This window comes from Primulina tabacum, chromosome 8 (genome assembly GCF_025594145.1).
Source record: "Primulina tabacum isolate GXHZ01 chromosome 8, ASM2559414v2, whole genome shotgun sequence".
In the NCBI taxonomy this organism is placed as follows: Eukaryota; Viridiplantae; Streptophyta; class Magnoliopsida; order Lamiales; family Gesneriaceae; genus Primulina; species Primulina tabacum.
In genome coordinates this window covers 3,227,208-3,245,787 of record NC_134557.1, presented here as the reverse complement: position 1 = coordinate 3,245,787, position 18,580 = coordinate 3,227,208, and the positions used below count along the sequence as shown (strand labels likewise).

At 35.7% G+C, this 18,580-nt stretch overlaps 4 protein-coding genes and 1 pseudogene across 15 annotated transcripts; 3 read left to right on the top strand and 2 right to left on the bottom strand.

Annotated features, from left to right (window-relative positions):
* Positions 1-228: 228 nt before the first annotated feature.
* Positions 229-8,176, top strand: LOC142552990 (CBL-interacting serine/threonine-protein kinase 9-like). 9 transcript variants are annotated; one of them, XR_012821891.1, is made up of 16 exons: positions 229-567; positions 978-1,040; positions 1,450-1,521; positions 1,685-1,792; positions 1,909-1,989; positions 2,209-2,262; positions 2,339-2,464; positions 2,539-2,628; positions 4,082-4,204; positions 4,331-4,438; positions 4,709-4,831; positions 4,917-4,973; positions 5,433-5,507; positions 5,600-5,717; positions 7,212-7,298; positions 7,810-8,176. XR_012821891.1 is itself a non-coding variant. In XM_075662942.1 (15 exons), the coding sequence occupies exons 1-14, from the start codon at positions 379-381 to the stop codon at positions 5,672-5,674; spliced, it is 1,344 nt and encodes a 447-aa protein (XP_075519057.1). In that variant the 5' UTR covers positions 229-378; the 3' UTR covers positions 5,675-5,717; positions 7,810-8,176. The 9 variants fall into 9 exon arrangements, 8 of the variants coding, with proteins under 8 accessions (XP_075519057.1, XP_075519058.1, XP_075519063.1 ...); XM_075662942.1 differs by lacking the exon at positions 7,212-7,298; XM_075662943.1 differs by lacking the exons at positions 7,212-7,298; positions 7,810-8,176 and adding an exon at positions 6,700-7,059.
* Positions 6,830-8,022, bottom strand: LOC142554297 (NAC domain-containing protein 66-like). The gene is made up of 4 exons (XM_075664983.1): positions 7,796-8,022; positions 7,409-7,713; positions 6,961-7,317; positions 6,830-6,841 (listed from the first exon to the last, which is right to left on the bottom strand). The coding sequence occupies exons 1-4, from the start codon at positions 7,965-7,967 to the stop codon at positions 6,830-6,832; spliced, it is 846 nt and encodes a 281-aa protein (XP_075521098.1). The 5' UTR covers positions 7,968-8,022.
* A 2,161-nt stretch (positions 8,177-10,337) lies between the features above and the next one.
* On the top strand, positions 10,338-10,922 carry LOC142554296 (NDR1/HIN1-like protein 12; annotated as a pseudogene).
* Positions 10,923-11,991: 1,069 nt separating this feature from the next.
* Positions 11,992-13,634, top strand: LOC142552994 (protein CURVATURE THYLAKOID 1B, chloroplastic). The gene is made up of 6 exons (XM_075662955.1): positions 11,992-12,310; positions 12,403-12,509; positions 12,640-12,726; positions 12,828-12,890; positions 13,132-13,169; positions 13,384-13,634. The coding sequence occupies exons 1-6, from the start codon at positions 12,133-12,135 to the stop codon at positions 13,439-13,441; spliced, it is 531 nt and encodes a 176-aa protein (XP_075519070.1). The 5' UTR covers positions 11,992-12,132; the 3' UTR covers positions 13,442-13,634.
* Positions 13,635-14,335: 701 nt separating this feature from the next.
* LOC142552992 (uncharacterized) lies at positions 14,336-18,560 on the bottom strand. 4 transcript variants are annotated; one of them, XM_075662952.1, is made up of 8 exons: positions 17,800-18,560; positions 17,473-17,527; positions 17,163-17,237; positions 16,888-16,979; positions 16,039-16,120; positions 15,861-15,944; positions 15,394-15,541; positions 14,336-14,632 (listed from the first exon to the last, which is right to left on the bottom strand). In XM_075662952.1, exons 1-7 carry the CDS (start codon positions 18,144-18,146, stop codon positions 15,416-15,418), a joined length of 861 nt encoding a protein of 286 aa, XP_075519067.1. In that variant the 5' UTR covers positions 18,147-18,560; the 3' UTR covers positions 14,336-14,632; positions 15,394-15,415. The 4 variants fall into 4 exon arrangements, with proteins under 4 accessions (XP_075519067.1, XP_075519069.1, XP_075519068.1 ...); XM_075662954.1 differs by having other exon boundaries at positions 14,338-14,559; XM_075662953.1 differs by lacking the exon at positions 14,336-14,632 and adding an exon at positions 15,106-15,249.
* Positions 18,561-18,580: the final 20 nt, after the last annotated feature.

Sequence of the window (18,580 nt, the reverse complement as noted above, 5' to 3'; positions counted from 1 at the left end):
TATACTGCGTTAAGTTCATGGATTTGAGGTTAACTCCAACATTCAAGAAAAGAATTTTCTAACTCCATGCGTACAACTTTCAGATAGTTGATTGAATCGAGTCGGGTTATTTAACGTTTAGGAATTAGAATACTTGATGAATATAGAGCGCAATTATAGGAAAGTTTTATATTTATTTTTAAAAATAAAAATTAAAATTAAAGGAACGTACGTTAAACTGGTAATTATGAATGATGAGCGTTCATCTGCTCCTTTCCTACGTACCTTCCTTATTTCCCATTTCTATCATAAAATGAATCTCGTACGCCTACTTCTTCTCTCTCGTCAACATCAATAGAAAATTATTGGTTATTTGGATTTTAGTTTACGACTGGAGAAATGAGCAGAGCGTCGGCGGCGATGGGGAGCCGGACGCTCGTGGGAAAGTACGAGCTGGGAAGGACCCTCGGAGAAGGCAGCTTCGGCAAGGTCAAGTTCGCCAGAAACACTCAAAGCACTGGGGAATACGCCGTCGCCATCAAAATCATCGATCGTCATCGAGTGCTCAGTAGTCATATGGTTGAACAGGTGTTCTTAATATATGTATCGTATCGCTTTCTTGCTGTGTATAATGTATAAATCTGTATGATTAGAAGAAAATAAACGTTTTTCTTCAGTTATACACTTCTTACGGTATTCTGTTGATATATTATTGATCCAATACGCACACCAATCTTCATCACGTTTGTTTATATAATTGTTTGTTTTGGATTTCCTGGTGTAAAGACATGAAATTTCAGTTACATGTAGAAAACATACGATAAATAATAAAAATTGCAGAAATCGGCTGAAAAAATTACGCAGACGGAAATTATTTCATGTATCCTTAAAATTTTTAAACTAACAATACCAAAATAGCAGTTGTAACCAATTACTTGTCCAATGATGTATATATTTCTTTCTTTTTTTCACCCACAAATTGCATGTGTTTTTTGCAGATAAAAAGAGAAATTTCAACGATGAAGATGATCAAGCATCCCAATGTCTTAAATATATTAGAGGTTTCATTTTTCTCATTCATGCCCTCTCCCTCTTCTTCTTCTTGTATGCCTTTTTTAAGCACCTGTAAACACAGCAAATGGTTAGTAAAAGTGACCTATAGAAGGGCTTATTTCTGAATGTAGGACAGGAGGAGTATGGCTGTACTTCTGTTTCACCATGCGTAATGCCTGTTGACAGAGTGATTATGCTGTCATTTACTCTTAAAATTTTTAATGTACTCCTGAAGATATTCCACAAAAAATATTCATGTTTCTGTTTTGCAACTTTTCCTATAGCTGCTTTAGTTGGTATCTAGTGACCTGTTTCAATGATTGAATGTTTAGATTTTAAACACAGCTTTGTCTCTGTTCGCCAACTCTCATTGGTGCATACAACTGCTGTCTATACCTTGTTTTGTACCTATGCTAGGTTATGGCAAGCAAAACAAAGATCTACATTGTTCTTGAATATGTTGGTGGAGGAGAACTATTTGATAAAATAGTAAGTTTCGATTTATTGTGCTTTTAAAATCAATTTGCCCCATATTCGGCATTTAAAACGATGTTAACGTGACATTGCTTCACTGGTTATTAGATGCTTGAGTTTGTTCTGGATTGATGTGGCAGTAACAATTGGAATGATTACATCTGTCATTGATTTATAGGCTAGACAAGGGAAACTTAAAGAAGGCGTAGCTAGGATGTACTTTCAACAACTCATCAATGCTGTGGATTATTGCCACAGTCGAGGTGTGTACCACAGAGATTTGAAGGTTGAATAAAGTCCATTCTCTGTCTGGTGGTTCATAAGCTATTTATTAAGCTAAAATTTCAGAATCTTTTATCGTCTTCTTTCATGAAGAAGTGATCTGTCTTATTATCTTTTCAGCCAGAGAATCTGTTGCTGGATTCTCATGGAGTTCTTAAAGTTTCAGATTTTGGATTGAGTGCATTTTCAAAGCAGGTCCGGGTAGGTATATGCGGTTTCTGTAGCTCAAATTGCAAATATCCATCACTGTGGAGGTTTTAATCATTTGCTGAATTCCCTGTATCACGTATCTATTATTTGCATGAGTACTTTATAAATAGTCTGGGAATCGAAACTCTTTTTTCATTCATTTGAAGTATTTGGTTTTCCTGTATTGAGGATACCATAAGGAAAATCTCATGATGCATATTCTTACTGTAGGAAGATGGGCTGCTTCACACGGCTTGTGGCACACCAAATTATGTAGCACCAGAGGTACCACTTGCGGTTTATGGAACCATGATGTCAAAAGCACATTTTGGTTACTATTATTTAAAATGTCTTTCATTAGGTGCTCAATGATAAAGGCTATGATGGTACCACATCAGATGTATGGTCTTGTGGAGTTATTCTTTTTGTTTTAATGGCTGGATATTTGCCTTTCGAGGAGCCCAACCTCATGGTTCTGTACAGGAAAGTAAGTTTCTAAGTAAGTCTTGTTTTGTGTTCTGAGTTATGTTGGAGTGTCTTCACAACTCTGTGTTCTTTCAGATTTACAAGGCTGATTTCTCATTTCCACCATGGTTTTCATCCAATGCTAAAAGGCTGATTAAGCGTATTCTGGATCCAAATCCACTTACTGTAAACTCCAAAACTATAAACATCATCTTCTTATTTGTTCGACACTTTCCTGTTGCTCGACCGTTAAATTATTCTTTTTTTGTGGATCTTCTATTTGTTATGGTTGCTTCTACATTGGAGATTGAGATTATATATGGATAAATATATTGTGATTATTGAAATGATTGGATAGAATGTGGAATATCGACTGTGGATTAAGATTAGACAATTATGTAGAGTTTTGTCCTTTAATTACAGTAGATAATATTATGTTGTTTCACATCATAATATTGAGATGTGCAATTATGATTGAATAATATTTATTATTTATTTGCCAAAGTTATTGGCTGTAAATTTATATTTACTTTTCTTGTAAATGAAAATTTGATAAATTAAAAAAATATATTTTATACGAATGAGGGTGAGTTGATGAAATGTCAAGTTAAATATATTTTAGATGATATGATTGAGTTATTTGATTTATTTTTATACAGATAGTAAGTTCACATCTATGCTAAATATATGTAGTAAGGTGCCACACCAAATGAATGGTGGATACTACACCAAGTGTTTTACACCGGGTGGATCATAGAATTTCTGAATTATTCTGCCTAGACAAACCCTTGTACAAGCGGCAAGACTACCTCTCATGCAATTTTACATCTACTACTACCCTCAGTTAATCATTGAATGGTTTTACACGTTAATTTTAAGAATTGAATAGCTTTACACTGTCGGCTAAGTACAAACTAGTTTTACATATCGTTTAATGTTCACATGCTACGACCTTAGTGTACTAGTCTCATTAGTTATGTTGAGTGATTCGACTCTTCACTTAATTGAATTCTGAAGCTTTAAATTTGGGCAGGTTTTTCTTTAATCGTAAGAGAAAAGCTCTCAACCCTATTTTGTTTTCTTTGGCTCGATGTCTCTATTTCATCCTACCCATGTGGGCTTTGCCCCCGTGATAGGATGGATGGCCAAGATTTGCCCATGCATATATAGGACTCACTTTTTTTTTTGAAATTGTATGTGTGACGAGATCTTACTCGTTGAAATGAAGTGAGGGTAACGTCCACATAGGTAGGATCTCATTATACCTTGAATGGTGTAGATAGGCTGCTTACCTCCGCCTGCGCAAAAAACTAGTCCTTAAAAATGTTGACATTCATAAACTAGATGTTACAAATTTTTCCGTATACTTCATCTGGTTGCCTCTGTCAGATGAGTCTCTCATTTATTTGGGTAACATTTCCTATTGTATTTTAATATTGCTTCAAGTGTATATGCTGAAATACCTTAATCAGTAGTTTACTCTTTATGCCACATCAAGCAGTGAAAATATGTTAGCAATACAACTACCTTTTTGTTATCACCAAAGCAAATATTTCACCATTTTAACAACCTAACATATGCATATGCTTTAATTGAAAGATATTTGAGTTCTTAATTTTGTATTTATTTTATGTTCCAGCGAATTACCATTCCTGAGATTCTAGAAAATGATTGGTTCAAGAAAGATTACAAGCAACCCTGTTTTAGGCAGGAAGAGGATGTCAATCTCGACGATGTTGATGCTGTCTTTAATGACTCTGAAGTAAGCTTTACAATTTTTTTTTGATCCGTATTTAAGCTTTAAACTCAAATGATGTTTTGGTTTGGAATAACCTGCTGACGCTGCATGACTACATCTGGTTCGGTCTGATTCCATATTCAATTGCAGGACTATCTTGTCTCAGAAAGAAAAGAAAAACCTGTCTCCATGAATGCCTTTGAGCTTATATCTAGGTCTCAGGGTTTCAGCCTCGAAAATTTGTTCGATAAGCAGATGGTATGTTATCTCAAGTGTCTTTTCTTCTTCCTCCTTTTGGTGGTGGTGGTTGACATGTATTTTATTGTTAAAGTCGGTTTGGGAACATACCATCCACTTCTCCTTCTTTGATATAGGCGAATTTCCTATTCAGGTTATTTGTAGTTGCAACGTTTTATGGCTCTAGCTATATTCTACTTATCGAGAAAACTTCCACCATTATCTGTGAATAACTGAATTCAAATTATCTTGTTCCTAATCTTTCTCTCTTTTGCGTCGGTTTAAAAAAAACAGCAGGGCCTGGTGAAGAGAGAAACTCGCTTTACATCTACATGTCCAGCAAATGAAATAATGTCAAAAATTGAGGAAGCAGCTAAACCTTTGGGGTTTAATGTTCACAAAAGAAACTATAAGGTGATAATACAATCCTTTCATACCTAAACCGAAGGATAATATTAACTTGCCCAATTGTTATCTGAAATTTTCCTAACATATTCAGATGAAGTTACAAGGTGACAAGAGTGGAAGGAAAGGGCAGCTTGCTGTAGCTACAGAGGTATTAACTTGGTTTGGGTGAATTAATTTTTTTTTTTGTTGCATTCTGCGTATCGATTCGATGATCGACTTGCTTATAGTTAGAAATAATAGAGTAATGAGGCAAGATACTTCCCCGGATTGGATACTAGTCCAAGAAATCGTAGTTTATTGAGGTGAAACTTTGCACAAAGGGAAGGGAACTTTATGTCTCAAGCATGCTCCTGGCTCATAGAAAACTATATTTATGTTTCTAATAAGAAACCATATTCTTGAAATGAAGTGGCATGTCAAAGATAGTGATTAATTAAATTATCTCAATATATAATTGCTTAAAGCTTAATTTAAAGAGAGCTCACGGATGTTGATTATGGGAGTAAGGACAATAGTGTAAACTATTTCACAAGTCTTTTTTTTTCGGCATGATGTGATCTTACATTCTGGTTTTCATCAACATCAAGCTGGCTGCTGTTCACTTCAGGTTTTTGAGGTGGCTCCTTCATTGCACATGGTTGAGCTCCGTAAAACTGGTGGGGACACATTGGAGTTCCACAAGGCATGCCAATATCTAACTAGTAGCTATCATTTTTATTTTTTTATGCGTATGGACTACCTTAATTCTTTTTGCAATTACTTATCATGAGGCAGTTCTACAAAACCTTCTCATCTGGGTTGAAAGATATTGTCTGGACCTCTGATTCGAATAAAGAAGAGACAAGTTGAACGTTCTATTTATGCCCGCAGATGCAAATAATATGGCAGTATGGTAATTTTTTATTTTCTGACATTTGCTTTACTTTTTCCAATCTTAACTGGATGTCTTTTTTGTAAAAAATCGTTAAAGATGGACGTATCTTTTTATGTCACGAATCACAATTTGTCATTAGCTAGGTGGTTAGATCTTCAAAAGAGCATTGTCAGGAGTATGAGATTTTTTCCTCTTGTTTTTCTTCTTGATGACTTTTGTCAATACAACTTTTGTTGCTTTAGATAATTCAGTTGTAAATTGGTAAGCATTCGAAAAAGGAAATCATATTTAAAGTTACTCTTCTCTTCTTTAAGTACCTTGCTCCACTTCTTGCTGCCATGTTTGAAAGTTTTTCCATGTATTCATCTGAGTGTTGAATTCATTCTGAAATTTAGGGCCCCGAACATCCACATAGACTTGGTACTCAACATTTAAAACCTTTAATCACATGATTTTCACAAAGTAACCTTCTCTTTCTCCTTCACCTAAACTCTGTGCTGTATGGCATAAAGAATGATGGTTCGGACCTATCCTATATAGATCACACGCATTAAACTTGGGATCAACGATATATCGACGAAATTATGGTAGTGGAAATTCCTAAGCACATAATTCCTAGATTACACTTTTATTATAGATACTTGTATATGGTATTACAAATTAGGTGTCAAGTCATTTGTGCTGATCAAATAAGCTTCACACCAAATCCTTTAGCCAATACTAGAAACATAAGAGATTGTCACTTTGAAAAAATTGCGTATGCATGATTCCGCTCTGATTAAAAATCTCCAATTGGATGTGTGAGATTATTTGTTGGCATCCTGATATAGCCAGGATGTCGGTATTATGTAGGATATCAAAACTGTTACTATGTCAACGGTAGAACATCTAGAGCATTAGATATTTATTAATTTTCCAATATATATATAGTCCCTGCACATCAGTATTATTGACTATATCATGTGCATTAAAATATGTTTGTATTAATTACTTATGGTAGTAATTAAGAAGACAAATGAAATAGCCCATGATCTCTCCACAGATAGCAGTCATTCTGAGAATCCAGCGGATTGGCGGTAGGGTACGGTAGTGCGGTCCTCTGTTGCTCGTTTAATTGAGGCATTAATCGATCAGCATAATGACTATGGTTATTATTACCATAATTATAATTATTAACAAACGTAGTCGATAATAATCCGGGATCATGATCTTGATTTATGAAACATGATAGCTGATCATGTGTCTGTTTCTCTAGAGCTACCCAATCTTGAAGCCCACTGCTTTCTAATATTTCTGAGTAACTTTCATAGTTAATGGATCCTTGAGACTGATCCGCAATTTCTTCTTCACTGGAAATATCTCTCAGGCTTGGTAGTTTCAAGAATCGTCGGCTTAAATTCATCATATCATTGGGCACCACTTGATTTCTTGGGTTGAATGAGTATGGTGGGAGCATTTTCTCTAGACTTTCTTCATCGTCATAGTCGCATGATAAATCATTTATTGCTGCAGTGTTAAGCATACGGCTCCCAGCTGATGCCTTGTGGCAGTGATTTTTCTTCTTAAACACTCGACAAATCACCCAGCCTTCTTCTTTCAGTACGTCATCAATGGTCACCTTCAATATCATTTTTTTATATCGTGAATACACGTTTGTGAGCACTCACTAGTTTAGAATCCTGCAGATTATAAAATTGATTTTCACTTACATATTCCAAATGATTTTTATCACAAGCAGTAATGATTGAGGTACTGGTACTGCCGTCATCGAGTCTATATTCATGCATGATCCAATCGGATTTTTGACCATTGGGGGCACGGCCCTTGTAGAAAACAAGAGTCTTCCTCATCCCAATTCGTCTCGAGTTGCCATTGATTACTTTGTCACGGCCAGTAGCCTTCCAGAATCCAGCAGCCGTGGCACGATTCGTGCGCGTGCCTGTTGGGTACTTTTTGTCCTTGTGACTGAAGAAGTACCAGTCATTCTGAGGAGTGGATCCGATTTTACACTTCTCTACACCAACAAATATATACATACACAGATATATATTTTTTCATAATAAAAAACCTAAATGTGTTCATAGTAATCGATAAACCTTGTATGTCCCAGGGCTCAAGCTTGTTAAGATCGACTTCTTGGATCACATCCAAATCGATCTTGTCTAACGCGACCTTCTTCCTCAAGTAATACTGTAACAGCTCCTCTTCTGTGGGATGAAATCTGAAGCCTGGTGGGACTTGAGATTGCCCATTAACACTTATGCTCATGCTGTCCAGCCGAGACGATCATTAGCTTAATTTAGTTGTAGAAAACAATATAGTCCCTATATGTGTGGTGTGTACTTATTATTTCTTTGAACAGAATATCTAACTACCTAGGCTGTAAATTAAAAGTATGTTGCATTAGATATATATCTAGTAAAGCTTGCAACTAGTGGGGTATAGGTGCATATAAATTGGTGGTGGGTCTTATTTCATGGCAGTTGTGATAAAATATATGGTGGGGGCAGTGAATTAATATCTTACTATGATTAAGACGATGCAATCAACCACCGAGCCACCTAAAGCCCATAATTGCAAATAAAGATAGAGAAAGGTGAATTACATTGATGTCGTTGGGCACGGTCCCCTGGTGTTCCAAACTAACATCATCTAGTACCATATGCAATAGATACGTGCTCTTAATATTTTTGGTCTCATTCTTGTTACCTACGTCGTTAATTTATTTGGATGGACTGAAATATATATGGTAAAAACAATTTCAAGAAAAATCGAATTGTTCGAATAAGTTCGTAGATCAACTAAACAGTGAGGTGATGGTTAAATTCCTTCCGAATAAGTACATGCTCCGCCCTGGAGTTCGAAATTCATAATCGTAACCAAGATATACGATAGGGTGGGAGATATTGATTTTTTGAGGTTTCATTAATTGATCGGAAAATCACGCTGTCCCTTTTTCTTTTCTCTCTTTTTCGAACATATATTGTCCTCTTTTCAAGTTTGCCATCTTTTTTGGAAAGTCTTAAAACTGTTAACAGAAAAGGATGATTAGCTATGAGAGCAGCTAGCTATCTTGATAAACCACATCGTCGTAAAATTTAGTTGATAAAATCTATTATTTGTAAAAGCTTTCATTGATTAGCGACTAAACGAAATTAGTATAGGTTGATCGTTTCCTTTAAGTTATTATATGAAAACCAATCGTTGTCAAATTACATGATTAAAATCCAGAATATGTCAACTTACGATATTAAAATTGTAATTTTTCCTATGATTTTTGAACGCTTGATTTTGGATGGAGAATTTTTTTACATGTTTTTTTTTTAAGATTTTGGCCAACATTGTCATAATAATTATATGTAATTTTTTAGGATGGAAAAAAAATTAAATAAATTATTTGTAAAAAAATATATCGGATAATGTAATATGCTTATTCTAATTTTGATAGAATAAATTCATGTATTTAAAAAAGTCATAAATCATTGCCTCCATGTTTTTCACGCATCAATATATCTAAATCTAAAAGGCATGCTTGTATACGGAATAAAAACACAATTGGTGAAGCATGATGCCTAATCATTAACAACAAATTAATTGGTTAATTACATGGACTATAGATAAATTGGTTGAGAATTGGTTTATCATGTTAATCATTTCGCCTTATTCATCATGAATAAACCTCTCCTAGCAGGGGAGAGAAAAAACCAAGCATGCATCCCTATTGTAATTAAAAATATACACAATTCATTAATGACATGAGAATTGCTTGCAAGATTACCCCCACTTTATTTTTAAAATATAATTTGGATTTGTTTATTTTGATTAGACAAGGGGACTGTTTGTTGGGATAGAACGAGCAAAAACGAGCGTTATCGTTTTATCAAAAATTATAACCGATAGTAATGATGCAATTCAAATATTTTAAATCGTGCAACCGTTCAAATAATACATTTCAATTATTATATACAACATAAACAATTATTGCATTCAACAATATCTCTCTCAATAATTGTACTATTTACAATTAATGACAATCGAACACATGACTTTGGCTTTGATATCAATTGTAAGATCAAACACTTGTCGTTTTACCAAAAACTACAGTGGATGATAATGATACAACTTAAATATTTTTAAATCATACAATAGTATCCACCAATACGATTATTGATTTGTACCTCATAGTGAAGTTTACACCATTGTTTATCCCAATCGTATTAGATAGAATGTTTTTCTTTAAAAAAAAATTAAAAAGTTATTTTTGCTTATGATTTCTTATGTATGTTTTTTTTTAAAAAAAAGCAACAATAATTTTATATTTGGAGAGTTATCATCAAAATAACCATTATTATTTTTGAGCAAACGAATACTTTCATTAGAAAAACTTCTTCTCCAAACGAACTAGAAACCCCTTCCGATCTTTCTTTAATTGAGTTACAATTACATAGCCAATAATCATCCCTAAAGCCATCACCTTTTATTTTTCTCCAACTTTGTATAAGCGTTCATATAATAAGTTGATGAGATCAGAACCAAAACTAGCAAAAAATGATGGAAGAAGAAGAGAAGATTATGCACAAAGAAGGCAGAGCCGGATTACCATCAAATCGAAGCAGACTCCCACTTATCTGCTAATTCATCGCCATCGTTTTAGTACTAGCTGGAATCGCGGTTCTCACGGTTTGGCTAGTTTATCGACCCCGAAAACCCAAGTTCAGAGTCGTTAGTGCAGCTGTGTATGAACTCAACGCAACCTCTCCAGCTTTCATCTCCACAGCGCCATGCAGTTCACTGTGGCCGCCAGAAACCCCAACAAGCGGCTCTCCATTTTTTACAACCAATTTTCTGCGTTTGTTTCCTATAAAAACCAGGCCACCACTCCGCAAGTAACCCTGCCACCATTATTTCAAGAACCCAACAGCACGGTGGCTCTTTCCCCCGTGCTAGGAGGCGCACAACAGGTGCAAGTGGCGGCGAAGGTGGTCAGCGGGCTGTCGATGGACGAGGCTTACGGGGTGGTGGGTCTGAGCCTGGTTCTGACGAGGAAGCTGGAGTAAAAGGCTGGAACAATAATCAATAGCATTATCGAGTCTATGTGAGGTGTGACTTTTTCGTGGCACTGAAGAAAGGATTCTCGGGGTCAATACCTCTTGTTGGATCCAATTATCTCGGCTGCAGCGTTGATGGATGAAATCTGAATACATATTTTTCTGTTTTTCGGCATGAAGCTTTGGGAAAGCACTCCTTGCGTGCTTCACATATATATATTATAAACCTAAAGATATAAATCATACAAAGTCCATTAAATTAAAGCCAAATATGATCGAGATGTTTCAAAGCAATATTTTTTAACTGCGGATTCGGCAAAGAATTAATTCAAGGAAGAGAACAATATCGTGTGTTGACGTTGAAAAGTCCCACAAAATTAAGTGCTATCTTGTATGTGACGAACCCTTTAATTATTTGCTTGAGAAAATGGAAGAAAAAGCAGTGGATATGTCACTGTTGCAATCAAATTAAGAGGACGTGAGTTTGAAGCACTCATCTTTTACTCCCTTAATTTTTGGTATGGAATCTACAAATTAATTAATATCATCGAACCCTTTTGACTTCGAAGTTCGATTTTCTTTGCGTGGGTAGAAACATTTAGGTTGCATTCCATATGGATGGATGGGTGGATTTAAACTACGGATTACAAATTCATAATAATAATTCTTGACAAAAGATTTCAAATTCTAATTAGTAATGTTTTGAGTCAAAGTGTGAATTTCAAATTTATCTCGACGCTTCTTCATATCCAAATCTTTCAATCAAAATGAGAATAATATAATTAGTCATCGACATACGGGTTAATCTTCTAAACGAAGGATAAATAAATTATAACTATTATTCAATGCAAATTCAATCTCTTTGGATGAATCATACTCCAAATTTAAAAATCTAGTAAGGCTAGCTAGAGCATCATGGTGACATTTGTGTGGTTTAAGTCTAAGGTGATGGTTACAGAGAATTTGGAAACTTTTTAGATCTCAATTTGCTGCTGGGTCCGTCGCATTGATACTTTGCGACGAGCTCAATTAAGTTATTTTGTCTCTGCTATATATGGATTTTTATATTGGGGAGCATTAATATTGTATTTTCACAATATATTAATTTGTTCCCAAGCATTCTATCCAATATATTGGACACCATAAAATGGTCATCCAAGTTTCGGGCCATCGATCCACATTATCCAGATTGATAGGAACGAGTGGCTTTCCCGAATCCTACACTTCCTTTAAATTTCATCACGTATAAGCTGTTAAAAAAGGAGACAAATATATGAAGTAATTATACATAATTACGGCGTACTGATATAAATCTGTTGAATATTATTCCCAACTTATCTTATTTTATTAAGGGGAAGTGTGGCTCGGAACTCTAGTGTGAAGCAATGGCCTCAACAACAGCAACCCCACTCTCTATTTCTTCGTCATCCACCCTCATCGACGCACCTCGCCATCCATCCGCCACCGCCGCGTCTTCGTCGCAATGCGTGAATTTGCCCAATCTGCATGCACTCCCTGCCGTTGTCCACTCCCCTACACGCCTTGCCAAGACCACTGCTTATTGTAAGTACCTCCACACCCGACACACGCGCATGCATGGCTCATACGTGACTTCCAGTTCAGGATTATCATAAATTTTGTTTCGCATGATTCAGGTCGAAAGATCGCCAGGAACGTAGTTGCCATGGCCACGGGAGATCCCCCGGCCGATGCCGTGATGCTGGCCGAGACTCCAGAGATTATAAAAACTATTCAAGAAGCTGTAAGATCTGATCATGACTTACAAAAATCACCTCTAGGACAAACATTCACGACAAATTTAATCAAACAAACTTTAAATATTTTACACATTTTAAAGTTGTATTAATATTGTGGTAAATTATTTGGTATAGTGGGACAAAGTTGAAGATAAGTATGCAGTGACTTCTCTAGGAGTGGCTGGAGTCGTTGGACTGTGGGCTTCTGCTGGAATGATATCCGTATGCAATAATTAATTGTATATAATTCCACTCATCGTTCTCACTTATTCTCTAATTTCATATTTAACCACTTTCTCTTCTTAAATTAAACTTGAATGCAGGCTATTGACAAGCTTCCAGTGGTACCAGGTCTTCTTGAGCTGGTAGGAATCGGATATACTGGTGTAAGTTCTTCTCAGCCCTTTTAAGATCAATTAACTTATAATTTTTTTATTAAAAAAAAAACCAAAATTTGGAAAATTCGAATGGGTTCTTCTTTAAAAATCTAAATATACACATATATTGAATTTATCAAGTCGATAATATAACAAAATAAGAAACCGAAATACTAAATGGATCCAATTAAATTTCCAATAAAATCGATTTAATTGATGGATCTTTATTTTGTCTTGTACTTAACTGCAGTGGTATGCATACAAAAACCTGGCTTTCAAGCCCGACAGGTAATCTTTAATTCTCCTCGATCGAACATAATTAAGTTAGTGTTTGCAACTTCTAAAACAAAAATTATAGATTTTTCCTCAAAGAAAAAATTCATAATCATTTTTTTAGATGATGCAAACACTCCTTAAATAGAAAGTCTTATAAGTAATTCGATCCAGGCCTGGGTTTTGAAGTGATTAATGAAGATGCATATATGTGGTGCTAAAATTTCAGGGAAGCCTTTCTACAGAAAATCAAAGACATATATCAGGGCATCATTGGCACCAGCTGAGACCAAAATGTTTAAAAATGATGCAAGCATGCAAAAGGAAGAAGTGTCGATGCAGTAGTACATGTATTTTATAGCAGTCATCTCTTACCAATTAAGACAACCATTTAATAACATGTGTAAACCCTACTCAATTCGCATGATGTACGTATTATCAAAAAGTAAGATATATAGAACCTATTATTATTAATGTTTCTCTTTTGAGTCAATTATCTTGTAATTATATATAAAAAAGGGTTATTCAATTATAGCCGCCTCGCAATTGTCCGATCGAAAAACGGCCTATGATAGGAACAAAGAACTTAAAGGCCATCGAGACATTTCCCGGCTGATCATTGCTTTCCGAGACTCAAAAAATATGGGTACTGGAAAGACCCAAAAAAAGGGAATTCACATTACCATATTTGATATATTTATGTGCAAATAAAAGGGACTTTTCCATCGATCCCAACTCTCTTTATTTTCATAACCAAACAAGCTATATTCGAAGCCCGATTTCTTCCTTTTTTGGTGCAGTCAATCCAGTCACACAAGCTTATCCACAGCGCCAATTAAGCATTATAAATCCTCAGCCTTCTACAAGTTAGCCTGGATTGATTTTTGAGCAGTATTTTGAAATGAAATACTGATTTAAATAATGCATGGATTTGAAATATTTAGTCTCAAATTTATCAATCTTAATATTAATAATTAAGAAAAAAGAAATTGAGCGAATGTTAGAAGATGAAATGGATTTCTTCAAGCTTTCTCGTGTGATTTTTTAAATTATTTTATTCATGTATTTTTTGTAAATAATTTGACCATTTCCTATATAAAAATGAAAATAGAAATAAAAATATTTCCTCTGGCGGCTTGAGCTACAAATACAATTATGTATACATTTTTTTTAAATAAAATAAAATAATTTTTTCTACACTCAGCGTTTACCAAACCAAACCACCCCTTGTTTTTTTATATGTTTTTCTCCGTTGTTCAAAGCTCATGCCGTTGGAGACAACCGCTCGGGCATTCTCGAATTTTATGCTTCTTTTTCATAATCAATTGCAGCCAATCCCGAAGTTTCTAAATTCACCAGTACAAGGAGCTGGGTTCTTTTGCTATACCTCGATCGTAGTCTTTTGCTGTAAAAAAGTTGGTGAGCCATGGCTCTTGAAACTGCAGATGCCTCCACCCCTCAACTGGCTCTCGCTGACACTGACATCAACTGGAACAGGTCACCTTTCGCGCCTAAACATGATTTATTGTTCGTGTTGTGTGTGGAGTGAATTCTTTACTAATGGTTGTTTTCTTCACGTTGTGGTATTGTTGAATATTTTTCAACTCGTTTGCTAATTTTAGCTTCCCTCTGATAAAATTAATGGTTGTTCTTTCACGTTGCTTTTTAAGTTTGTGTTAATTCTTCTTTCTTGATTTTGAAGTGATGACATTGTATTTGGTGTTTTCTTTACTGGAATACCAACCTATTAGTTAGTTGAACTGAACTCGTATTTAATTGTTTGTATTTTGCCTTGATGAGCATTTCTTTTATTTAAAAATTGGATTTTGTAGCGTGTTTGTTTTTCATTGTTCTAGATTTACAATTACTATAATTTAAATTGAATGTTTGAATTTTACTCCTCTGGTTTGCATGTTTCGGTCGGAAGTGAAAGGAAATGGGGAAAATGGAATGACTACTGACACCTTCGCAGCGACAATTGAGGGAACCTTCTAGCCTCATTCTATAGAGTTTGGGATAGTAATGGTTTAGATGTTAAAGATAACATCATATGCTGCGGGACAAATTCCAATGTGGGATGGGATCTCCGATCAACCTATGATGATTGGCATGAAAATGGATAATTCATGCAGCCACAGTCCATTTAATTACACATTCTACTATATTGGAAAGAGTTGATTAGTTATATTTCAAGGCCTGATAAAGTCAATAAAAGCTTAGTTTACACTAATCACCTTACTTTGATATCGTCGATGATGCCATCAGGGGGCTGCATATGGCTTCGAGAGGTACTGCCGCCACTCTTCTGGCATCCCTTTCCGCATATTAAGCACTTTTATAGCACTGTTTGTTAGTGGTATGGCAAGGATATCATAGTCCTTGGGGGCCTGCAACAAAATATAGATTAATTGTATGTTTAACATTCAGGTAACAAAATATGATATGCGGGCCATTGTACTGCTAAAACGAATGTCCTTTTCCTTAGGATAGATGGTCGAAACTTCATCAGGGTTCGAATTTTACTAAAGGGTCTACTAAGACATAGCAAAAACAGATATTTGAATGTTGGCTCGAGTTAGCACGGTGATTTTATGTAAGCCCCACCCATTTACACCCCTAATCCAGGCAATAAGCATCGGCAAACTCTGCTTCTTCTCACTCTGATCCTCTTGATTCCAGGTAATATCATGTATATGTTGGGCTCACCTTGGGAACTTTCACCAATTTCATATTTGCTTCCTCCAAGGTCTTCTGACCTTTCTTCGAATTGCATTTGACACAGGCAGTAACCTGTTAAAAACATCAGTGAAAGTACGCATTTTTTATTTTCGAATATGCCGAACAACTAACACTAAAGAATAGAACCAATATAGGCTTTGCTTACCAGATTCTCCCATGTCCACTCTCCTCCCCGTGCAATTGGAAGAACATGATCAATGGTTAAATTCTCAGCAGAATCACAGTATCTGGAAAGTAAAAAAAAAAAAATATATATATATATATATATATATATATATATATATATCAACGGTAAAAACAAATAAGTACTGAATGATTAAAGGCTTGTTCATGTCATGAGTCATCCTGTGAAAAGCTGATACAAATGAGAATGATATTGAAAAAGCTGAGGAAAATAAAACCATCTCGCAATTACTCAAGGATTATAGATTGCTATTACTGCGCCTTCAGCAAATTTAGTGGGACCATCTAGGTGCTTATATTATTGACTCTAGCTGAAGAGACCGTTGACAGCTATGCCGTTCAATGACACTTATTGGCATTATCATTACAAAACATCAGTTATTAAACAGACATAGTTGCGTAACCAATATTCTGAAGAACTATAAAATTCTTTCATTCTGTGTAGTCACTCACAAGGGAATTTGGTGAACCACAATCAAGAAACTTGCACACTTACTAGTACCAAGTAACTTGGTCTTAGAGTCTTGATAGAATGCAAACAAAAGACGTAAAATCTCTTCTTGGAAAGAGGCTTTGGCTCAGCAAAAACACCAAGCCCGATTTTAATGAAAAGTTAGGTAGCCGGACCTTAAAGTAAGATAAAAGAATGCATAAGAAGATGTTGCCATTAGTGTAAAATTGTAAATCTTTCTTTCCTTGTTAATCCTTGGGTGTGTGGAAAGAGGTTCCAGTTCAATGAAAAAGATTCAAGCTAATGACAGTAATCAATGCCCGAATATTCAAAGCTGGATTCTATGGTTCAAGAACTCACTGACACGTGAAGTAGTCACGGCATAAAATATTTTTACGACTAAGGCTTCTTCTGACTTTCCTCCTCTTTAGAACTTGTAGTAAATGAGGAACCTGGGAGAGTGGATGCCACAAAGTATCATTGATTATTTTGAATGCAACAAAGTATCATTGGTTAGTTTGAATGAAAAATCGGGAATAATCAAAAATTAAAGAAATTTAATCAGCAGGAAATTCGAAAAATAAAATTATTAATGGTAAAAAGATAACTACAATAAATCCCTGATCACATCTTACCCTCAAGACTGCAGGGATATAGAAGGAACCGCTGGGAGAATTTACAGTTTGATCATAATATTCTAAAACATCAGCCTGCAATTAGAAGATGAAATTGCAAGGTTGCAATTTGAACAAATTTGGTTCATAAGACAGACGAAATGAGAAGGGCAAGTAAAGATCAAATATTGTTCTGGGCTGCACACTGGAAAGACGCATGGATGAGAAGGAAAATTTGTCCGATCGTTAACTTATTAATCTTTCTTTTTCTTTATATATATCACAAAATACTCTTACACGTGAATCGAAGCACGCAAGCAAAAACTCTTACCTTATCCATGAATTCCAAACAAATTGCACGCTTCCAGCAGACAACATTGACAGGCCTAGCATCAGGGGCAATTCATGTATATCATTTTTACAAAGAAAACTCAGCATTCCAGTTTTTATAATCTAGCTTGTCCCGTGGTATGCTGATATGAATTCTACATCATGTAAACGCTACAAGAATCGGATTCTTTTTTTTTCTTGTCTTTTTAGTACAATTCGGGAAGGGTTATTTAAGCCCAGCATTTGGAGGTAATTCGAATGCAGTCTGGAGTGCCCATAAAAATCAGCACAAAGTGAGTGTGTGGAAAGAAGAGAACGGAAGGCAGACCTGTAAGAAATGTCCAAGACCAAGCCTCTAAAACCGGAAAGATAATCCCTCTCAAGCTCCACATGCTCCTCCAATAAGATTTCGTACGAAATGTCATCGGAGTTATTACGAGGATCTGCTGAAGAGGAAGCATGCACTGTGAAACTATAGAAGAAGCCGAGCTTGCACTTGTGATTTCCTCGTTTGAATGATGGTGAGTAGGTGGTGAATCTTAATCCTGCACCGCCGCAGCCACCAAAATCTTTAACTTTACAGTGGTGGTGAAATGGGTCCTTTTTTGATTCGAACCCCGAAACCGACAAAGCATCACCACTGAAGAGGCGCTTCACTGACGAAAATTGCGCCATCAATTCACCACTTTGAAATTGAACTAAGGAATCGATCAAACAAACGAACTCGTTTAGATTTATTTAGCTTTTAAGAGTTAACTATCAGCAGCACCCTTCAATCATCGCAGCAGATCCCACAGTGTTGCAACAATAGATCAACGAAACGCAAGGAGATTGAAATGGCCTCCAAAATCAGTGTTCCTCCGGCAAATTATCAAGCGGAGGAAGTTAGTATGCGAAACAGAAACTGAATTCTGATCCTCAATCGTCTGATTTCCTTTCTTAAATTTGATCTGCAGCCTCAAAATCCCAACTTGGGCTCCTAAACGACATACGTACCTCGAAAATATCTATACTCGCACGTTGCCACAAAAGAGGCTGCAAAGAACCACGAACCACAGGTCACAAAGAAAGACCCTCATCCGTAACATGCCAACGATATTTTGGCACGT